The sequence below is a fragment of the Callorhinus ursinus genome, unplaced genomic scaffold (genome assembly GCF_003265705.2).
Source record: "Callorhinus ursinus isolate GAN/ISIS: 27379988/994484 unplaced genomic scaffold, GSC_fseal_2.0 scaffold31, whole genome shotgun sequence".
NCBI lineage: Eukaryota > Metazoa > Chordata > Mammalia > Carnivora > Otariidae > Callorhinus > Callorhinus ursinus.
In genome coordinates this window covers 11,032,676-11,050,873 of record NW_027397093.1, presented here as the reverse complement: position 1 = coordinate 11,050,873, position 18,198 = coordinate 11,032,676, and the positions used below count along the sequence as shown (strand labels likewise).

General features: G+C 33.8%; 1 protein-coding gene and 2 non-coding genes across 10 annotated transcripts in view; 1 reads left to right on the top strand and 2 right to left on the bottom strand.

The window, feature by feature from the left end:
- The window catches only part of ADK (adenosine kinase), a 492,673-nt gene that overhangs the window by 403,462 nt on the left and 71,013 nt on the right, over window positions 1-18,198 (top strand). For all 8 annotated transcript variants that reach the window (XM_025850596.2, XM_025850597.2, XM_025850593.2 and 5 more), the window contains one exon: window positions 468-582. In XM_025850596.2, coding sequence (XP_025706381.1) covers window positions 468-582 — 115 coding nt within the window. The remainder of the gene's footprint in view (window positions 1-467; window positions 583-18,198) is intronic.
- On the bottom strand, window positions 8,656-8,724 carry LOC112807713 (small nucleolar RNA U2-30). Its single transcript, XR_003204149.1, has one exon. It is a non-coding gene; the product is annotated as a small nucleolar RNA U2-30 (small nucleolar RNA).
- Window positions 8,881-8,959, bottom strand: LOC112807714 (small nucleolar RNA U2-19). The gene has a single exon (XR_003204150.1). It is a non-coding gene; the product is annotated as a small nucleolar RNA U2-19 (small nucleolar RNA).

The following is an 18,198-nucleotide window of genomic DNA, read 5'->3' as shown; positions in this document are numbered from 1 at the left end:
CTAAAATAATTAAATAGTCCTATTTTTCTTTAGAAATTCTCCTTAATTGGAAATTTGAAAATGGCTACTTGCTAATATTGAGAAATTATTGTTAATTTTTAAAAATATAGTAGTTATGTGGTTATGTTTAAGTCATTACCTTTCAGGGATACATAATAAAACATTTACAGATAATATTATATTGTATCTGGGATTTGCTTCAAAATAATATGAAAGGTAAGTGAGTGAGACTGTAGATGAAATAAAATTTATCATAAATTTAAAATTGTTGCAACTTGATGGTAGGTTCCTTGGAGGCTATTGTACTATTTACTTTTGTATATCATTGAAATTTTAAAAGAGTAACTCTTATAATAGGGGTGTGTATCTCTCCTATTTTGAACATGACAAGCTAAATCCTTAATCTACTAGTAAGTTTTGCTTTATTGTACTGGTTATGAGAACTTTTTCCTCCTCTCTATTAATAGACGGAAGACATTAAAGAGATAGCCAGAAAGGCACAAGCTCTACCAAAGGTGAACCTGAAGAGGCAGCGAGTCGTGATTTTCACCCAAGGGAGAGAAGATACTATAATGGCTACAGGTACGTGTGGAAATTGTATGCAAAGCCCAGTATAATGAAGATTAATCATTTATAACAGAATTCTATATTATTTATATTATAATTTATTTGAAAACAACATAATTCTTTTTTACCACCTTCGTACATTTTGCTTACCCTACCCCAACCCCTGCATCTGGCAACCACCAGTCTGTTCTCTGTATTTGTAAGTTCAGTTTTGCTTTGTTTTTTTTGTAGATTCCACATACCAGCAAGATCATACAGCATTTGTCTTTCTCTCTCTGAATGATTTCACTTGGCATAATGCACTCAGGGTTCATCCATTTTGTTTAAATGGCAGGATTTTCTTCTCTTTTTTTATGGCTGAATAATATTCTATCACACCACATTTTCTTAATCCATTCATCCATAGTGGACACTTAGCTATTATCTTAGCTATTATAAATAATGTTGCAGTGAACATGGGGGTAAAGAGTTAGTGTTTTTGTTTCTTTCAGATAAATACCCAGAAATGAAATTATGGATCATATGGTAGTTCTTTTTTTAATTTTTTGAAGAACTTCCATACTGTTTTCCATAGAGACTATACCAATTTAGAGTCCCACCAACAATGCACAAGTGTTCCCTTTTCCCCATGACCTCACCTACATTTATTTCTTATCTTTTTGATAATAGGCATTCTAACAGGTGTTAGGTGTTATCTCACTGTGGTTTTGATTTGCATTTCCCTGATGATTACTACTGTTAAGCATCTTTTCATGTACTTGTTGGACATCCGTAATAACGATCCAGTTTCATTCTTTTGCATGTGGCAGTTTTCCTAGCACCATTCATTGAAGACACTCCTTTCCAGGTGTCTGTTTTGATGCCAGTACCATACTGATTTGATTACTATATCTTTGTAATATAGTTTGAAATCAGGAAGTGTGATGCCTCCAGCCTCATTCTTTCTCAAGATTGCTTTGACTATTAGGGGTCTTTTGTGGTTCTATATAAATTTTAGGGTTGTTTGTTCTATTTCTGTGAAACTGTACCTTTTGTAGTGTTTTTATTTTAGTAAATATTCCTACCTTCTGTCTCAGTAGGAAAGATTTCATTTTCAAGAAGGTAATTTATTAAAATTCAGTTGAGTAAATCCACTTTGATTTAGTTTATTTACTCTGGTATTTTGGAGATACTGTCAATCTAGTAATGTCTTTCCTGAAAAAAATTTTACTTAGCAAATTCCTATGCTTAACTTAAATGAATTTATCTAATTATAAACAAATAAAATCCGGAGAGAAATTACATCCTCTAGCTTTAAACTTCAAGAAGAAAACCTCACTTCTGTTTTTACTCAGTCATCTATTTTATGACACAGAAATAGAATAGGAATTTCATCTAGTAAACAAGCATTTTATTGGTTAAAATGATTAATACTGTCAGTATGATGCTACCTACTATTAAAGCCAAATACAAACCTGTTAATTCTGTCTGAACCATTAAAATTAAAACCCATCAGTTAATTAATAATTATTATAAACAGTAGCAATTAATTACCTTTGTGTTTCTTTTAGTATTATTGTTAATACTGTTAAACAGAAATTTAAGATATGAGCCTTAAGCATCTAAGTTGGAAATAAAATTAATACACATAAAAATATAAATCCAAAGAAGTATAATTATACTTCTTGTTTATTGGTACAGACTATATAGGTTGTATTGACTCAGAGAAGGAGATCAGTTGATTAAGCTTGAAGAAAGATGTTATAGTGAATATGAAGTAAATTTTTGTTGAATTAAATCTATAAGCCTGGAAAGGATCAAAGAAGAAATTATTGTCAAATTTTGGGGAAAAGGAACCTTAGAATTAATTCATTCTGACTTTCTTACTTTAGAATTGTCAAAAGCAAGATTCAAAGACTTACTTCCAAAAATATTTATTTCATAATAATTCAGTGAGTGACAAATAATGAAGTGGGGTTATAGATAAAATGAGATTCATCATGAGTTAATAATTGTAGAAGCTGGGTGATGGGTATATGAGGGGTGGTCATTATGTTATTACCTCCATTTGTGTATTAAAATTTTCCATGATTAAAATTATAAAATAGAAAACTAAAAAATAATTTTCAGTCAAGAATCAGAGATACAGGGGCGCCTGGGTGGCTCAGTCATTTGAGAGTTCAGCTCTTGGTTTCTGCATAGGTCATGATCTTGGGGTCATGGGATCAAGCCCCACATCTGGCTGTCTCCCTGAGATTCTCTTCCTCTCCCTCTCTCCCTCTCCACGCTCATGCTCACACTCCCTCTCTCTCTCTAAAATAAATAAGCCTTTAAAAAAAAAAAAAGAATCAGAGATACTAAGTGATTTTCAAGATACATTGATATCCTTGCTGAACCTTGAATTCTAGGAAGAATTTAAAGAAAGGAGGGCAATCCAGTCATATTAGTAAAGAGGATCATATGTAAAAGGCATCAGGTACCATATAATCTTTGATATGACAGAAAAAGCAACACTGTTAATTTGTGCAAGAGAGAAGGGAAATGTCATGAAAAGATATCCCTGCATTGATAATAACTATCTGGATTGCTGTCTTCGTATAGTATGTGGCCTGTTCTGTCTTAGCAAGGAACACTATTTGGAAAAGTGAAAAACATGCAGACATCTTACAGGAACTGTAGTACTGCCTTCAGATTCATAAAATGCTATTTGGTTGCTCTTTATGGAGACATGTATTTTAAGGCTTTATATATTCCTGATATACATATCATACAAGTGTCTTCCTCATTGTAAATTTGCACAATTTCCCCAAAGTTGAAACCTTTAAAATTAGCCCCCCCTTCCTGTGACTCAATTTCTTTGTCAACTCCTTTTGTTCTTTATTAAATCTATTAAGCCATTCCTAGGAATACTTACTAGCAGGAATTTATTTGAGGAAAGACATTGGCTAATCTTTGCTCTTCCTACTATATGAAAATGAACTTAAATTAGAGGATGCACTATATCTGCAATGCATGATAAATACAAGATGGATAGAGAATCTGTTCAGTGGTGTCAGCTACAAAAGCAAACATGATAAATGTTAATGTAGTTTTGAGCCCTGGGATAAGCTATTCAGTGCACAAGCGTAGCCGAATCTCTTTGCTATGTTGTTATTCATGGCAGCCAAATAAATGTCAATAATAAAAGAGAATTAAAGATTTTCATTTCCCAGAGGCAATCCTCTAATACGGCTTGATCTTTCATTTCATTTGTAATTCGTTCTCATGTCAGGATGCAATCATTCGCCAGGCTCTGGGTGTCATGTTAAGTCATTTAATAATGATTAAGAACATAAAAATGCTTGGCCTGTGGGGCAATTCACAGAAGAGATGCCAATTTGTTATTGTTTTTCCTCCTTTGCTCTTGAATATGGATCAGCTTTTTCCCACCTCCTAGCATTAAAATACTAATGGAAGATGGGGAGGGAAAGTGTCCCTTAATTTGCCATAAGTGACATTCCAGAATGGCACAAGGCAGTGCTAACACACTTATTAAAACACTAATTAGGAATCATTGTTCCTTAAACCTCACATGGTAGAGTATTTTTAAATGATCATTGCTAAGTTTTTGGCATTTAACAATAATGTAACAAAATCCGTTTTCTTGGTATTTAATTCTAGAGACCTTTCTCCTTTTGAGATATGGTGTCTATAAACCACTTTCTGTTATTTTATACATGCAGTTCTTTGAATTCCTCTTTGCTAAATTGTGAATCCTGGTTTTTTTTGGTCACCTCTGTTTCAGTTGTGTATCCATTTTGTATATCCATCTAGTGCAGAAGTTTTGTCACTATCAACCATTGTCTCATTGCTTGCAGGCTAATTGAGTTCCAAGCTTTTTGGGGGTGTTGGGGAAGGGGAGTGACAAGGAGCACTGGAAAGTAATGAGTAGGAAGCCAGGAATAACAGCAGGAAAGAAAATATGATTCTGTACATTTTGATCCTCTTAATAAATATTAAATGAACCTGTTAGGTAGCATGGGAGTCAGGTCAAGGAAGTCATTCCTATGTCTATAAATGTAGAAAAACTAAGACTAAAGATTTTTATTGCCTACCAGACAGCACCTACTAGTGAGGTCTTCATATATTAACACCTTATTATACTAGCAATTATAAAAATAAATATTTTATATACATGCACATATACATACATACAACATACATACACATATACAGATATATATGTCTTTACAGAAAGTTTACATTTCTCCAAATTTCTGTACTAAATATGTCCCTAAATATTGGAAAAAGCAATAAGATTTTTATTCTAAATTGAAAATAATGCATTTCACACTTTGGCTCATATGTGACACAATGAAATAGGTCCACTAAAGAATAAATTGTAGACTTTTCTGAATACTTTCAGAATTCTTTCTGGGTTGTTTGAATTGTAATTTTGCCCGATAGGAGGAAATAGATTAGGTCATTAGGTTTTCAACTGGAAGACAGGGGCTGCCATGTCAGAATCACCTAGTGGACTTCTAGTAAATATAGCCCTGCCTTCATGGAAGTATGTTCGATTCAACCTGATACATCCCTGTGAAGAGTATTAGAATATATATCCTCAAGAAGATGTATGAGAATGGGAATTATAGAGTCTGTGGGATGGGAAATGTAGTGTTGTGTATTTGTTGAAAAGATCCCTTAGGTAATATAGCAATGCTGTCTATCCTCCATCTCTCACTTTAAGAACCATTGGATTAGGTGATTCGATAATGTTGCCTCAAGTTTATGATTTTGTGGGATAATAGAAGCAGAACCTTTTAGCAGCTAAGCATCTAGTACTTCAATAAGTCTTGGTGAATGCTTCTCTCTCTTGATACATCACAAAGTGTCATGTACTCATCTATTACTAGCAATCTACATATATTATTTTAAATAGTAACTGCATTTGATTAGCTTATAATTTAAGATAGTCACATCATAGTGCCCTTTATCATTTCCTTATAAGTAAATGGGGTTATTGGAGTTACTTGTCTTCATGTTCCTGAGACCTTAAAGAAACTTGTCACCCCATTTTCTAGTTAAGTTTTCATGTTCTTTGTTAGTACTCAGTGCTGTACATTATAAGAAAAGGTCAATGTGCTTTACAGTTCTGGTAGACATAAAGTACAGAAAGTGTGGAATAGAAAATGTAAACTCTAAAGAAAAACAATTTCAGCAGCTGGAAGAATAATGTCAGCACATCATCACAACTCCTATTCCTACAAAAAATTGTTGTAAGTCATTTTGAAAATGTTCTCTACTATAGCCAAAACAATTTTAAATGATGATCTTGTTGGTATAGGTTGGTGATGGTGCGGATAGAACAAATTAAGTAGCATTCTTTCAGAATGTCTATGTATGACATTCATAGAAAAATGTTCTTTGGATTTTGAAGACTGTATATTTCTTAACTAGGAATATAAACAACTAGAATATTAACTCATGTTCCATTTTTAGATTTTTGTAACCACAAAAGACAAAGTCCTTTAATTAACCAAGCAGTCAAAAATAATTTAGAATAACATATGTGGAACTGTCACATTCCTGACAAAGGAATATCTTTGGGGCATGGTTTGTATGGTATAGTGATCTCAGACCTAGCCCTGGGGAGACCTAGCCCTGGGAGATTAGCCTAGGCAAATGTTAACCCTATTATAGCATTATTTTGGTAGGACCTTTAGTCAGATTTATTGAGGTATAGATTACATATAGTAAAGTGCACATATTATTTCACTAAATAATCACCAATCAAAATATAGAACATCTTATATAGTTTGTTTTTAAGTTTTATGCATATGAAGCTGGTACTACTTTTATTAAGTGAACATACCTATGTCACTACCACCGGATCAAGACAGAACACTTGTAGCACTTTAGAAGCCATTATTATTTTGGTTTCTACTACTAACCATTAGTTCTCCCTCTTTTTGAAGTAGAATCACCCAGTATATAGACTTTTTATCTTGCTCTGTCTCCATCCTTTTTTGAGCATTATCTTACTTTTTGACAACCTATGATGCTTTAGGTACTTGTATTTTCCCTGCTACAGTCCTAGAATCAACCACTTCTTCAAGTAACCCTGGTTCCTTTAATTAGCAAACGATATTTAGAAACCCAGATCTGGGTGCTAGACATGCTCATTGCTAATTGAGAATCATTGCTTTGGGACCCTCTTAGCAAATAGATTGGCAATATTTGTACATATAATAACTCATGCATACATATCCATCTGTATTTATTTCCATATCTATCTATCTATTTATATATTTGAATTCCATGACTTGAAACTGCTGATACCTTTGATTCCAGTCCAACAACAGAGTTCATTCTAGCCTACACCCTTTCCTTCCGTTTAACTTCTTCCTCTGACATTGAAAATTCTGGCTCTCATTATCTAAAATATATTTACTTATTTGTTCCATCCTAAAGTAGTTTCGAATTACTTACCCACACCCTTGTGCAAAACATATTTACTTCCTAGAGTACAATATTTGCTTACAGTTCTTTTTATCTTTAGCCCTCTGCTGTTTGGTCAAAATACTGTTATCCAGAGTCACTTCAGGTTAGTTCTTTTACATCCACTTTGGTGTGGTTACATTATTCATTTGTAATACAGTTAGGTTTATTTCTAAGAGTTTGTATTCCATTTTGATTTCCTTTCATATCTAGGTTGGTTTTTTAATAAGTACAGTTCACCCCTCATGGTGTCACAGTTCTGCGTGCTTTAACAAATGCATAAGATCATGCAACCACCACCATAGTTATACTACAGAAGAGTTCCACTTCTAGTTTTCTGAAGTGGTGGTACCAATTTATATGACCACCAGAAGTATATAGAATGGCTTTTATTTTTCCATATTTTCATCAGCATTTTCTACCGTCCATGTTTTTTATTTTAGCCATTCTGGTGAGTATGCTCTAGTTTCTCATTGTGTTTTTCATTAGAATTTCCCTAATTTAGTGAAGTGGGGCACCTTTTCATCTGCTTATTAGAATTTAGATATCTTCTTTTGTAAAGTTCCTGTCTTTTGCCATATTAGATTGTCTTATTGATGTATAATTCTTTTTGCAATCTGCATTCAAGTCTTTTCCTAGATAAATGTATTGCAAATATATTCTCCCACCTTGTAGCTTGCCTTTCCATTCTCTGTATGGTATCTTTTGAGAAATAAAGCTCTTCATTTTTAATATAGTCCAGTTAATAATGTTTTCCCCTTAATGGGTAATACTTTTCATATTATTTTAAAGAAAATCTTTGGATATCCCTAGCTCATTAAGAGATTTTCCTGTTGTTCTTCTCTTATCCCTAAATTTTTTATGTTATTCTTTTCATCTGGATTTACAGTCCTTCTGGAATTAGAATTAATTTTTATATATGGTTACAGGGTAGAGGGATAATTCTTTTCTTTTGACCATATGAATAATGAGTTGACCCACAATCATTTATTAAAAGGAACATCCTTTCCTTTACAGCAGTAAATTGACACGTTTGTCACATTTCACATTACCTTATATCTGTGAGTCTCTTTCTAGACTGTTCTAGTCCATTGTTTTCTTTATCCTTATAACCAGTTTACAGTCTCTTAATTACTTAGCTTATAATTAGTCTTTTTATTTGGTAATGCCAAACTTCCAACTTTGTTCTTCAAGGTTATCCTGGCTTTTCTTGTCTCTTTGCATTTCCACATAAATTTTAGAATCAGATTGTTGTTGCCCCCTTGGAATTTTTTAGTTCTTACTAGAATTTTATTGAATTGAATTTTATATTGAATCTGTGAACCAGTTTGGAAGGAATTGACATCTTTACAATATTGTGTCTTCCAATCCATAGAGTATTTTTCTCTGTTAATTTAGTGGTCTTTTATTTTTCTCAAAATGTTAGTTTTTTCAGTATAATGGTCTCATATATGTAACTTTTATAATAGTCCTATTATTTGTTTTTTGTATTTTTTTAAGTGAGCTCTGTGCCCAACATGGGGCTTGAATTCATGACCTTGTGATCAAGTGTCACATGCTCTACCAACTAAGCCAGCCAGGCGTCCCGCTTATTATTTGTTTTTTGATACTATCTTTTTTTTTTAATTCTGAGTTCAGATGAAGTATAGAAACCTTCATAGTTATAAAGGTTAGTAGAAAACCTTTCCATCATTGCTCAGAACTGACTAGTCTTTCATATACACACATATCCACCCCCCAGTCTCATCATCCATCACCAAGTCCTCAGTTACCCACTGTCACCTTTGTACACACAGATGCACACACACCTCACAACTCCAGATACAAGCCCTTGTTGTTTTAAATACTTTTGCTTCTCAGAACTACAGAGATCATGCATCAGATAGACTAGAAGGTCTTCTGATGCTCAGATTTGTCTATTTTCATATTGATTCCTTTCAGTAAGAGCAGATCTCAGGGAATGATGCTATCCATTTTAAATGGCATCCTTTTAGTTTCAGTTTCTGTTTGTGTCTCACTGGTTTATAAATTTTTTACAATGACATTGTTTCCACTTCTTAATTGTAATAATATGTCTGTTGATTCTTTTGGATTTTCTATGTATATAATGACATCATCTGTGAATAATGACAGTTTTATCTCTTCTTTCCCAATCTTTGTATTTATTTTTTTATTTTTCTTACTGCACGATTAGCACAGCAAAGCACAATGAATATGAGTATAATTGAAATGGTTATAATGAGTATCTTCATCTCATTCCCAATCTCCTATGGAAAACCTTCAGTATTTCATCAAAAAGGATAAAGTTTGCTGTAGTCTCTTTATAGATACCCCTTAACAGATTCAAGAAGTTTCCTTTCATTAATAGTTTGCAAAGAGTTTTATTGTTGATGATGTTAAGGTGTTTTTAGTCATTAAAGGATGTTGAATTTTATCAAATAACTTTTCTGCATCTATTAGAAATTACTATATGATTTTTCTCCCCCCCTTTTTAATGTGTGAATTACAGCTTGATTTTGGAAGGGTAAACCACCTTTGCATTCTCGGGATAGTCCCAATATAGTCATGATATTCTTTTAATGTATCACTGGATTTGATTTGATTATATTTTTCTCATATTTTTGCAGTGTTGTTATGAAAGTTTGTTTCTTAATTTTCCTTTTTTGTAACGTCCTTGTTAGTTTGGGTAGGAACATTATGATGACCTTATAAAGTGAATTAGGGAGTGCCCTTTTTCTGTTCTGGGAGAGTTTTATAAGCTTGAGGTCATTTTCATGTAAATATTTGAAAGAGATCACCCATCAAAATATCTGGGCCTAGAGAATCTGTTAATTACAGATTCTTCTTTAATTGAAATAGGAATGTCCGTTTTTTTCTATTTCTTCCTTTGTCAGTTTTGATAAGTTGTTTTTCTCTCAGAATTTGTCTACTTTATCTAAATACTCAAATTTATTAGCATAAAATTATTTCTAATATTCTCTCATCCTCTTAATTACTATAGGATCTATAGTGATGTTCCTTTTTTAATTCCTAATCTTAGAATTAAATTTATGCTTTTTCTCTTTTCCTTGATCACCCTTCCTATAAGTTTATGGTAATTTGGATTTTCAAAGAAGTAGATGCCAAGATGAAGTTAGACATTCAAGAGATTTACTGAAGGAAACACCTGTAATGGAAGATAAGTTAGGAGCCAGAGGAAATAGGGAGACCTCTCAAATTGTGGTGCAGGTCTGACCCCTGTGCTGGAGAGCAGGACTGAAGAAAAGTTGGGCAGGAAGACGCATAGATTGCAATATTAATTAAGTTTTGAACAAGGCCAGAGAGGAGTTCTCAAGCCAGAGTTGCCCAGAGGAGTCCCACATATCTCAGGTATAGGTCTCTAGGCTATTTCTCTAGTGCTCATGGGAAGCATGGCCTCAATATGAATGCAGTGGTGAATTTCAAAGCATAGCTCCCCTTGGCACATCTGAGAGGCACATTTTCATGGCCATGACAAGATTTATCAATTTTATTAGTCTTATAAAGAACTGGGGCACCTGGGTGGCTCAGTTGGTTAAGCATCTGCCTTCAGCTCAGGTCATGATCCCAGGGTCTTGGGATTGAGCCCCGTGATGTACTCCCTGGTCACCATCGAGTCTGCTTGTGCTCTCTCTCTCTCTCCCAAATAAATAAATAAAATCTTTAAAAAAGAAAAGAACCAACTCTGCCTTTGTTAATTTTCTTCTTTGAATGTTTGGTTTTTTATTTTTTGAATTTTGGATACTATTTACTTTCTTCTATTTTTTACATATTTAATTTCTAAATATTGGTATGTCTGTTTTCGTTATTTTTAGTACAAAACATTTTCTAATTCCTATTGTGATTTCTTCTTTAATCTGTAAGTTATTTAGGAAGTTTTGCTTAATTTTTAAATATCTGAAATATATTTGGAGATTTTCCAGTTATCTTTTTGTTTCTAGTTTTTCGTTTAATTTCATTGTGGTCAGATGTGCAGAATGATTTTGAGTTCTTCAAAATTTGTTGAAATTTTGTCTTATTGAACATCATGTGGTCAATTTTATACACATTTTTTGTGCATTTGAAAACAATGTATATGCCGACATTCTTTTTTTTAATATGCTGACATTCTTAAATATAGTCTTAGTATATACAGTAAAGTCAAGTTTGTTGAGTTTGTTGTCCAGATCACTTATACTCTTGCTTAGTTTTTGTCTGCTTGTTTTATCAGTTATTGAGAGACATTTATTAAAGTGTCCTGTTATGATTGGGATTTTTATATCTCTTCTTTTGGTTCCATCTAATTTTGCTTTATGTATTTTGAAGCTGTCTTTCATGTGTAAGTTATATATACATGTATATAGCTTACATGTATATAAGTTTAGAATTCTTGTATCTTCCTGATGGATTGAACCTTTTCTCATTTGGAAATATCCTTCTTTACCTCTAATGATGCTTACCTGAATATCTTTTGTATCTATTATTAGTATAACTATGCTAGCTTTAGGTTGTTTTAGTATTTGCATGTCTTTTCCATCCTTTTACTTTCAACCTTTCTATGTTCTTAAATACAAGATTTTTTTTGTAATTGGAATGCACTTTTTATTTTTTTAATTCGTTCTATCTTTTAATTGGAGTCTATATTTAATATACATTACTCATATAATTAGATTCCTATCTCATATCTTACTTTTTTTTCCTGTATGCCACATGTTTATCTTCTTTTTTTTCTCCTTTCCTGCTTCTTTTAGATTGAACAGGTATTTTTTATTCTCATTTCCTTTTCTATTTGCTTGGCAGTTGTATATCCTTTTGATGTTTGCTCTAAAGATTACAAAATGTATCCTTGACATATTAAAGTCAAATATAAACTATAAGGTTTGCCACTTCTCATACAATGGTAGGATCTTAGAACATTTTAATTCCATTTAAGATTTCCAACCTTTTGTATTATTCTTGTCAGTCACCTTAATTCTACATTTTAATGCCTTGTAGTGACAAAATACTGTTAATCATTTTGTGTAGTTGAATTTTACTCTTTCCATTGTTTTTCTCCTCTTCCTGTATTTCCATGTTTTCATCTGGACAATTATGAATTATATTATTATTTTTCTTCTGCCTACACAGCTTCTTTTACTTTTCACTCAGTGTGTGAATTCTCTTAGTTTTTGTTTACAGATTTTGTTGTTTTTTTTTTTTTTTTGAGAAAGAGAGGGAGCAAGTTGGGGGGGGCAGTTTGCATACAGAGTGGGAGACAGAGAGGGAATCCGAAGCAGGCTCCATGTCCAGTACAGAGCCCAACACAGGGCTCAGTCTTAACGACCCTGAGTCCATTACCTGAGCCAAAAACAAGAGTGGGATACTTAACCAACTGACCCACCCAGGTGCCCCTGCAGATACCTTTTATTTTGCCTCTCTAAGTACAGAACTCTACATTGGAAGTTATATTCTTTGACTCTTTAACGATGACCTTCCATAATCTTTGGATTCTCTTATTTTTGTCAAGAAGTCAGTTGTTAGTCTTATTCTTGCTTCTTTAGATATATTTCTACTTTCTTTGTCTGCTTTTAGAATTTTTCTTTGACTTTAACTTTGGACTTGTCTCTGGTTTTTCTTGTATTTTTCCTGCTGGGGTTTTTAGTACTTCTTAAACTGTGGCTGATGACTCTTACCAGTTTTGGAGATTTTCCAACCATTATCTCTTTAGATACTGCATTCCTCTCTTTCCAGTTGGGACACCAGTTACTCATATCTTAGGCCTTTTTATTGTGTCCCATATGTCTTTTATGATTTTTTTTTGTATTTTTTATCATTTTTTCCTCCTCAAGTTTCAGCTTATATATTTGTACTGACCTGGCATTTAGTTCACTGTCCTCTCTTCTACTTTCTCCAATCTGCATTTCAGCACATCTGTTGAGTTCTTCATTTCAATAGTCACGTTTTTTATTTCCTATATTACTTGATTCTTTTTTATTGCTGTCAGTTCTATTCTATAAATATCTACCTTGTCATTTATTTTTTGAACATGTTAATCACAGTAATAATAAATTGCCTGTCCAAAAATTATAATATCTCAGTCATCTATGGGTCTGGTTTTTTTACTTCCTTTTTTTTTTTAAGATTTTATTTATTTGACAGACAGAGCTAGAGAGGGAACACAAGCAGGGGGAGTGGGAGAGGGAGAAGCAGGCTCCCGGCTGAGCAAGGAGCCCGATGCGGGGCTTGATCCCAGGACCCTGGGATCATGACCTGAGCTGAAGGCAGATGGTTATTGACTGAGCCACTCAGGCACCCCTGGTTTTTTTTTTTTTACTTCTTTTGAGAGGGCCTTATATCTTGGTTTGCCTGATAAATTTTCATTAAATGCTAAATATTGTCCATGCTAAATTACAGCATTTCTATTGAGGACTGAACCAACTAAAGGTTGGCTTACAGTTTTTGTAAGGCTTCTCATTTGCCTCCACTCCTATGTTATAGCTCTCCTGAAATTAAAACTGAAATCCTACAGTATTTACTAGGGTCCATACTCCTTGGTAGGTTGTCATTGGCACCATACAACTGCTAAAAATACTACTCTGCCTTTTAGAGGTCTTCTGCTTAGTGTCTTGCCTTCTTGTCCTATGACATTACAGATTTACCAAATACCTCAAAGAAGAGCCCTGAGTGTCAGGCTTACTCCACTATGTTTCCTTCTCTTCAAGAACATGACACCTCAATTCTGACTACCTTGGCAGCCCCAAACTCCAGTTTTTGTCTCAGCAATGCTGGAGATTGTCAAAAGCTCTGTTGGCTTCTCTACCTCTTATTAAAAGCCCTTTTCCTAGATTCTCAACTTCTAATCAAGTGCCAAAAATTTGCAAATGCCCTGAGGGGAAAATCAACTTTTAAAATGTCAGCCTAGCTCTTTAAGGTTTTCTACTCTTAGGGATCTTGTCTTAGCAAATCTTGGCTACCTTGACAGTGCTCTCATACCTCCATTTATTATTCTTTTATTTTTACTGCTTTTCTAGCTGTATAGGAAGTGGTATAGGAAGTGGTTTATCACAAGCTATGGCATTAGGGCCTAAATCAAAGTTCCTAGTCAATATTTTTAATTATAAAATAGAAAAATACATGGCCCAAGAAAGTTAAGTAGATTCATCTGTTATATAAGGTTCTTAGATGATTTAGCAATACCAGCATCCATAACCTGCTTTGAGAATGGCTGGCTGCAATAACTTATGCAAGATCCCAAAGTTAGAGCCAAAAAACTGGATCAGAATCCAACCTCTTGAACCCCGATATAGTCTAATCTGTTCTATACCACGTTGCCTCACTTATTTACAGTAGTGGTTCTCAACCAGGAGCAATTTTTCCCATCACTTTTGGTTGTCCCAGCTGGGTGGGCAGTAGAGAATGGGGGAACTCAACTGGCATCTAGTGGATAAAGGCCAAAGATGCCACTTACACATCCTGTAATGTACAGGACATCCATCCACAACAGAGAATTATCTGGCTCAAATTGTCAGTAATGCCGAGGCTGGGAAAACCCTGGCTTATACTGTATCTGAGAATGTGTATTTAAAGGATCACTTTCTGCTTCTTCATTACACTTAACCACTAGATCAATACCAGTAGATTTTAGTAGGATAAATCTTGTAGGAATACATCCAGAGACCTTTGACTCAAGAAAACATCCATATATGATCTAGAAGCTATTTGGTTAACTGTCTTTCTCAGAGCTTCAGACAAATAGTCTCCAATTTTAAGATTTTATATATTAATTTATTAATATAGAATATTAATAAAGATTTAAATTCTTTAGTAGAATTTTTTAGAGCTGGTTAAAACATTCTCATGTGGAGGTGTGTATATATATTTTATAAATGCATTATGTGTATGTGAATGGATATCTAGATGATAGCTACATTTACCTACACATTTATAGATATATATGTACACATCAACTTAAATGGTTCTTAGAGAATGTTTCCATCTTTTAATACTCCAAATAATCAATTTCTTGAAAGCTCTTGAAAATATATTATAAATGGATATTTATCTAAGAAGTATATTACCAAATGTTTTTCAGAATAATTATTGTTTGTACCTAATGAGTGATTCTTCTATAATTCAGTTAGACTCCAAAATTTATTTTTCAGAGCATTACAGTTTGGCGGCAGAATTTTAGTTTGGCTGAAACATGGCATGCGTGTTTTTGGCTCAGATAAAAGTCTTTGTAGGTATAGCAGAAAAATCTGATTCAGATAAATGAACAGTTAAAATTTTCCTGGGTTAAAAGGAATACAGTGTTGCTCATTGGATATTAAAAACTATACTTAAATGAAGACTTATCTGTTGCCTTATTCCTTTAAGCCTTAGCCAAGATAGTTTATCCTAATTAAACTTCTTTAGAAGTGAACATCATTTTTTATATTCATTGACCTTTGAAGTAGCCAAAATAGAAGCCACTATTCCTAAGGATTTTCCCCTGTTATTTAATCTTGGCCCATGAAGTTTATTTAGCTTTTCTCTGCTTCTATTAAGCTATTTTAAGTTCTCATATTCAGTGCCTTTCTGGTTTAATAAGCAATCTAAAGTCTCAAGAAAATGTCCTAATCTTTTGTCAAATTAATCATTTTGCACTTAACCCCCTATTCAATTTATTTATCATATATATATATATTTTTTTTTTTTTGAGAGAGAGAGAGCATGTGTACATGCCTGCACACGGAAGTGGGGAGAGAGGGAGAGAATCTTAATCAGGCTCCACACCAGCATGGAGCCCAACGCGGGGCTTGATCTCGTGACCCTGAGATCATGACCTGAGCCAAAATTAAGTCAGACATTTAACTGACTGAGCCACCCAGGCACCCTTAATTTATTTATCATATTAAATTTTGCCTGTTGTCTTAATTATTTCGTTTAGTCCTACAACTCTACCCTTACTCACCTATAACAAAGGGGAAATTTTTAAAAATGTTCTGTGAATAGGTAATACATCCACATGGTTCAGAATTCAAAAGATACAATAATTAGGACTGTTCAGCTGTCCACTACTTGTGAGGAAGCAAGCAGTTTTTCATTATTAAGATGACCATGAAATAACAAAACTCAGATACTTTTGAGAGTGAACGCGGTGCCATTAATTATACTAGGGCTATCCTGAGCAAACCAGTCCATATTGTCATGCTCCTTATTAGAGAGATAGTTAAACAGAGGTATTTACTAAAATGAATTCTTGTATTGGTTGAGTTTTTGGGTTGTGCTATTTCTAACATTTCTTCCAACCCAAAGGTTCTTGATCATGTGCTAAGAATATGCCAGGTAATACAGAACTTAAAGAAATCGGAGAATCTCTAACAGGACAGGTCAGAGAGGCAAGATAGCAATAGATAAAACAGTAGAGTAACAGGACAAATGAATTCAAATCGGTATGGTTTTACTGAGTGCCTACTATGTGTCAGGAATTGTGATCATAAAGATAAATAAGACAAAAACTCCATTTCTTAAAATCTAAGAGAGACATAATCCTATACACAATAATGAGAAGTAGTATATGACTTTAATGAACTACCCTTTATAGAACAGAAGGCACAAGGAATTGGGGAAAATTTTACAAAGGAAGTGATGTTTTGATTAGGCTTTGAAGAATACAGTTCATTTTTGGCAAGTTGAGATTACAAAGGAATGTAATTAATGGAATAATAAGATAAAAAAGCAAAGAGGCCTATAAAGGCCTTCTTTACAGAACGTAAAATATTGGGGAGAGACTTGTGGGTAAGTGTGAATGGTAAGTTGTGATAAGGCTTTGAATGCTTTGCTGGGCAGTACATGCTTAAGTGCTTAAAATACATTCCGGGGGGGTGCCTGGGTGGCTCAGTGGGTTAGGCATCCGACTCTTGATTTCTGTTCAAGTCATGATCTCAGGGTCATGAGACTGAACTCTGCATCAGGCTCTGCACTCAGTGTGGAGATTATTTCTCTCCTTCTGCTCTTCCCCCTGCTCACTTTCGCTCTCCCTCTCTCTTCTTTTATTGTTAAAGATTTTATTTATGTGACAGAGAAAGAGAACACAAGCAGGGGAAGCAGCAGGCAGAGGGAGAGGGAGAAGCAGGCTCCCTGCTGAGCAGAGAGCCTGATGTAGGGCTCTATCCCTGGGCCCTGGGATCATGACCTGAGCTGAAGGCAGATGCTTAACCAACTGAGTCACCCACGTGCCCTCTCTCTCTCTCTCTCTCTCTCTCTCTCAAGTAAATAAATAAATAAATAAATAAATAAATAAATAAAATCTTAAAGTGCATACGGAGAAAGAAGAGCTCATTTGGGCTGAGAAACATCTTGTGATCAGTTTATCATAATGCACTTCTATTTGTTTATAAAGCCCTGTTTCAGAGGGATCAACAAATACTAAACATGAAGATCTTTTTTTTTTTTAATTAAATGCCAAAGAATAAAAGCTGCAGTAATCCCTCTAAAAGGTATTAGTAATGAACAAACCCATGGGGTGGAAGTGAGACAAATTTGATAGGGTTAGGAAAATTGTAGAGAAAAAGAGCTATATATAAATCATGGTAAGAGCACTAGGGAAATGCCTTAGAAAATTAATAAAGATTGGTTTGGTTTAAAGATGATAAACAAAGACTAATGCAAAAGGGTAATGAATTCAGTCATGGAGACAGTTCATACTAAAGTGCTTTCTAAAAGAAATGCTGCTGGATTGGCTTTATTCAGTATTTTTTCCCTTAAATTAAAGAAAAAGAGTAATAGCCCATTAATAAAATTTACAGTTGACACTAACTTAGGAGATAATATAGCTGTTAATAAAATTACAGAAATTCTGATAATAAACACTGGAAGCTAGAAATAGAAGTTCAAAATAATGTTTAAAATTAAATAAACTATATTCACCCCATTTTTAAATCTATATAGAAACAGCAGGTAACACTAGAGAAATGTCTCCCATTTCCAGGAGGTATTCCTGGTTTAGGGTTTAATAAGTGAATGATAGAGCCAAGTAAAATTGAGAGAAGTAGGCATATGTCTCCACTAAAGAGTCTACATTTACAAGCTGTGTAATGTGATAATATTCTGTGATTCAAAGTGGATTTTTTGTGAAATTTTTCATATAAATCTTTGTCATCACATTTTCTAGAGAACACTGTTTTCTGTGACTCACATTTTAATGAAGAAACT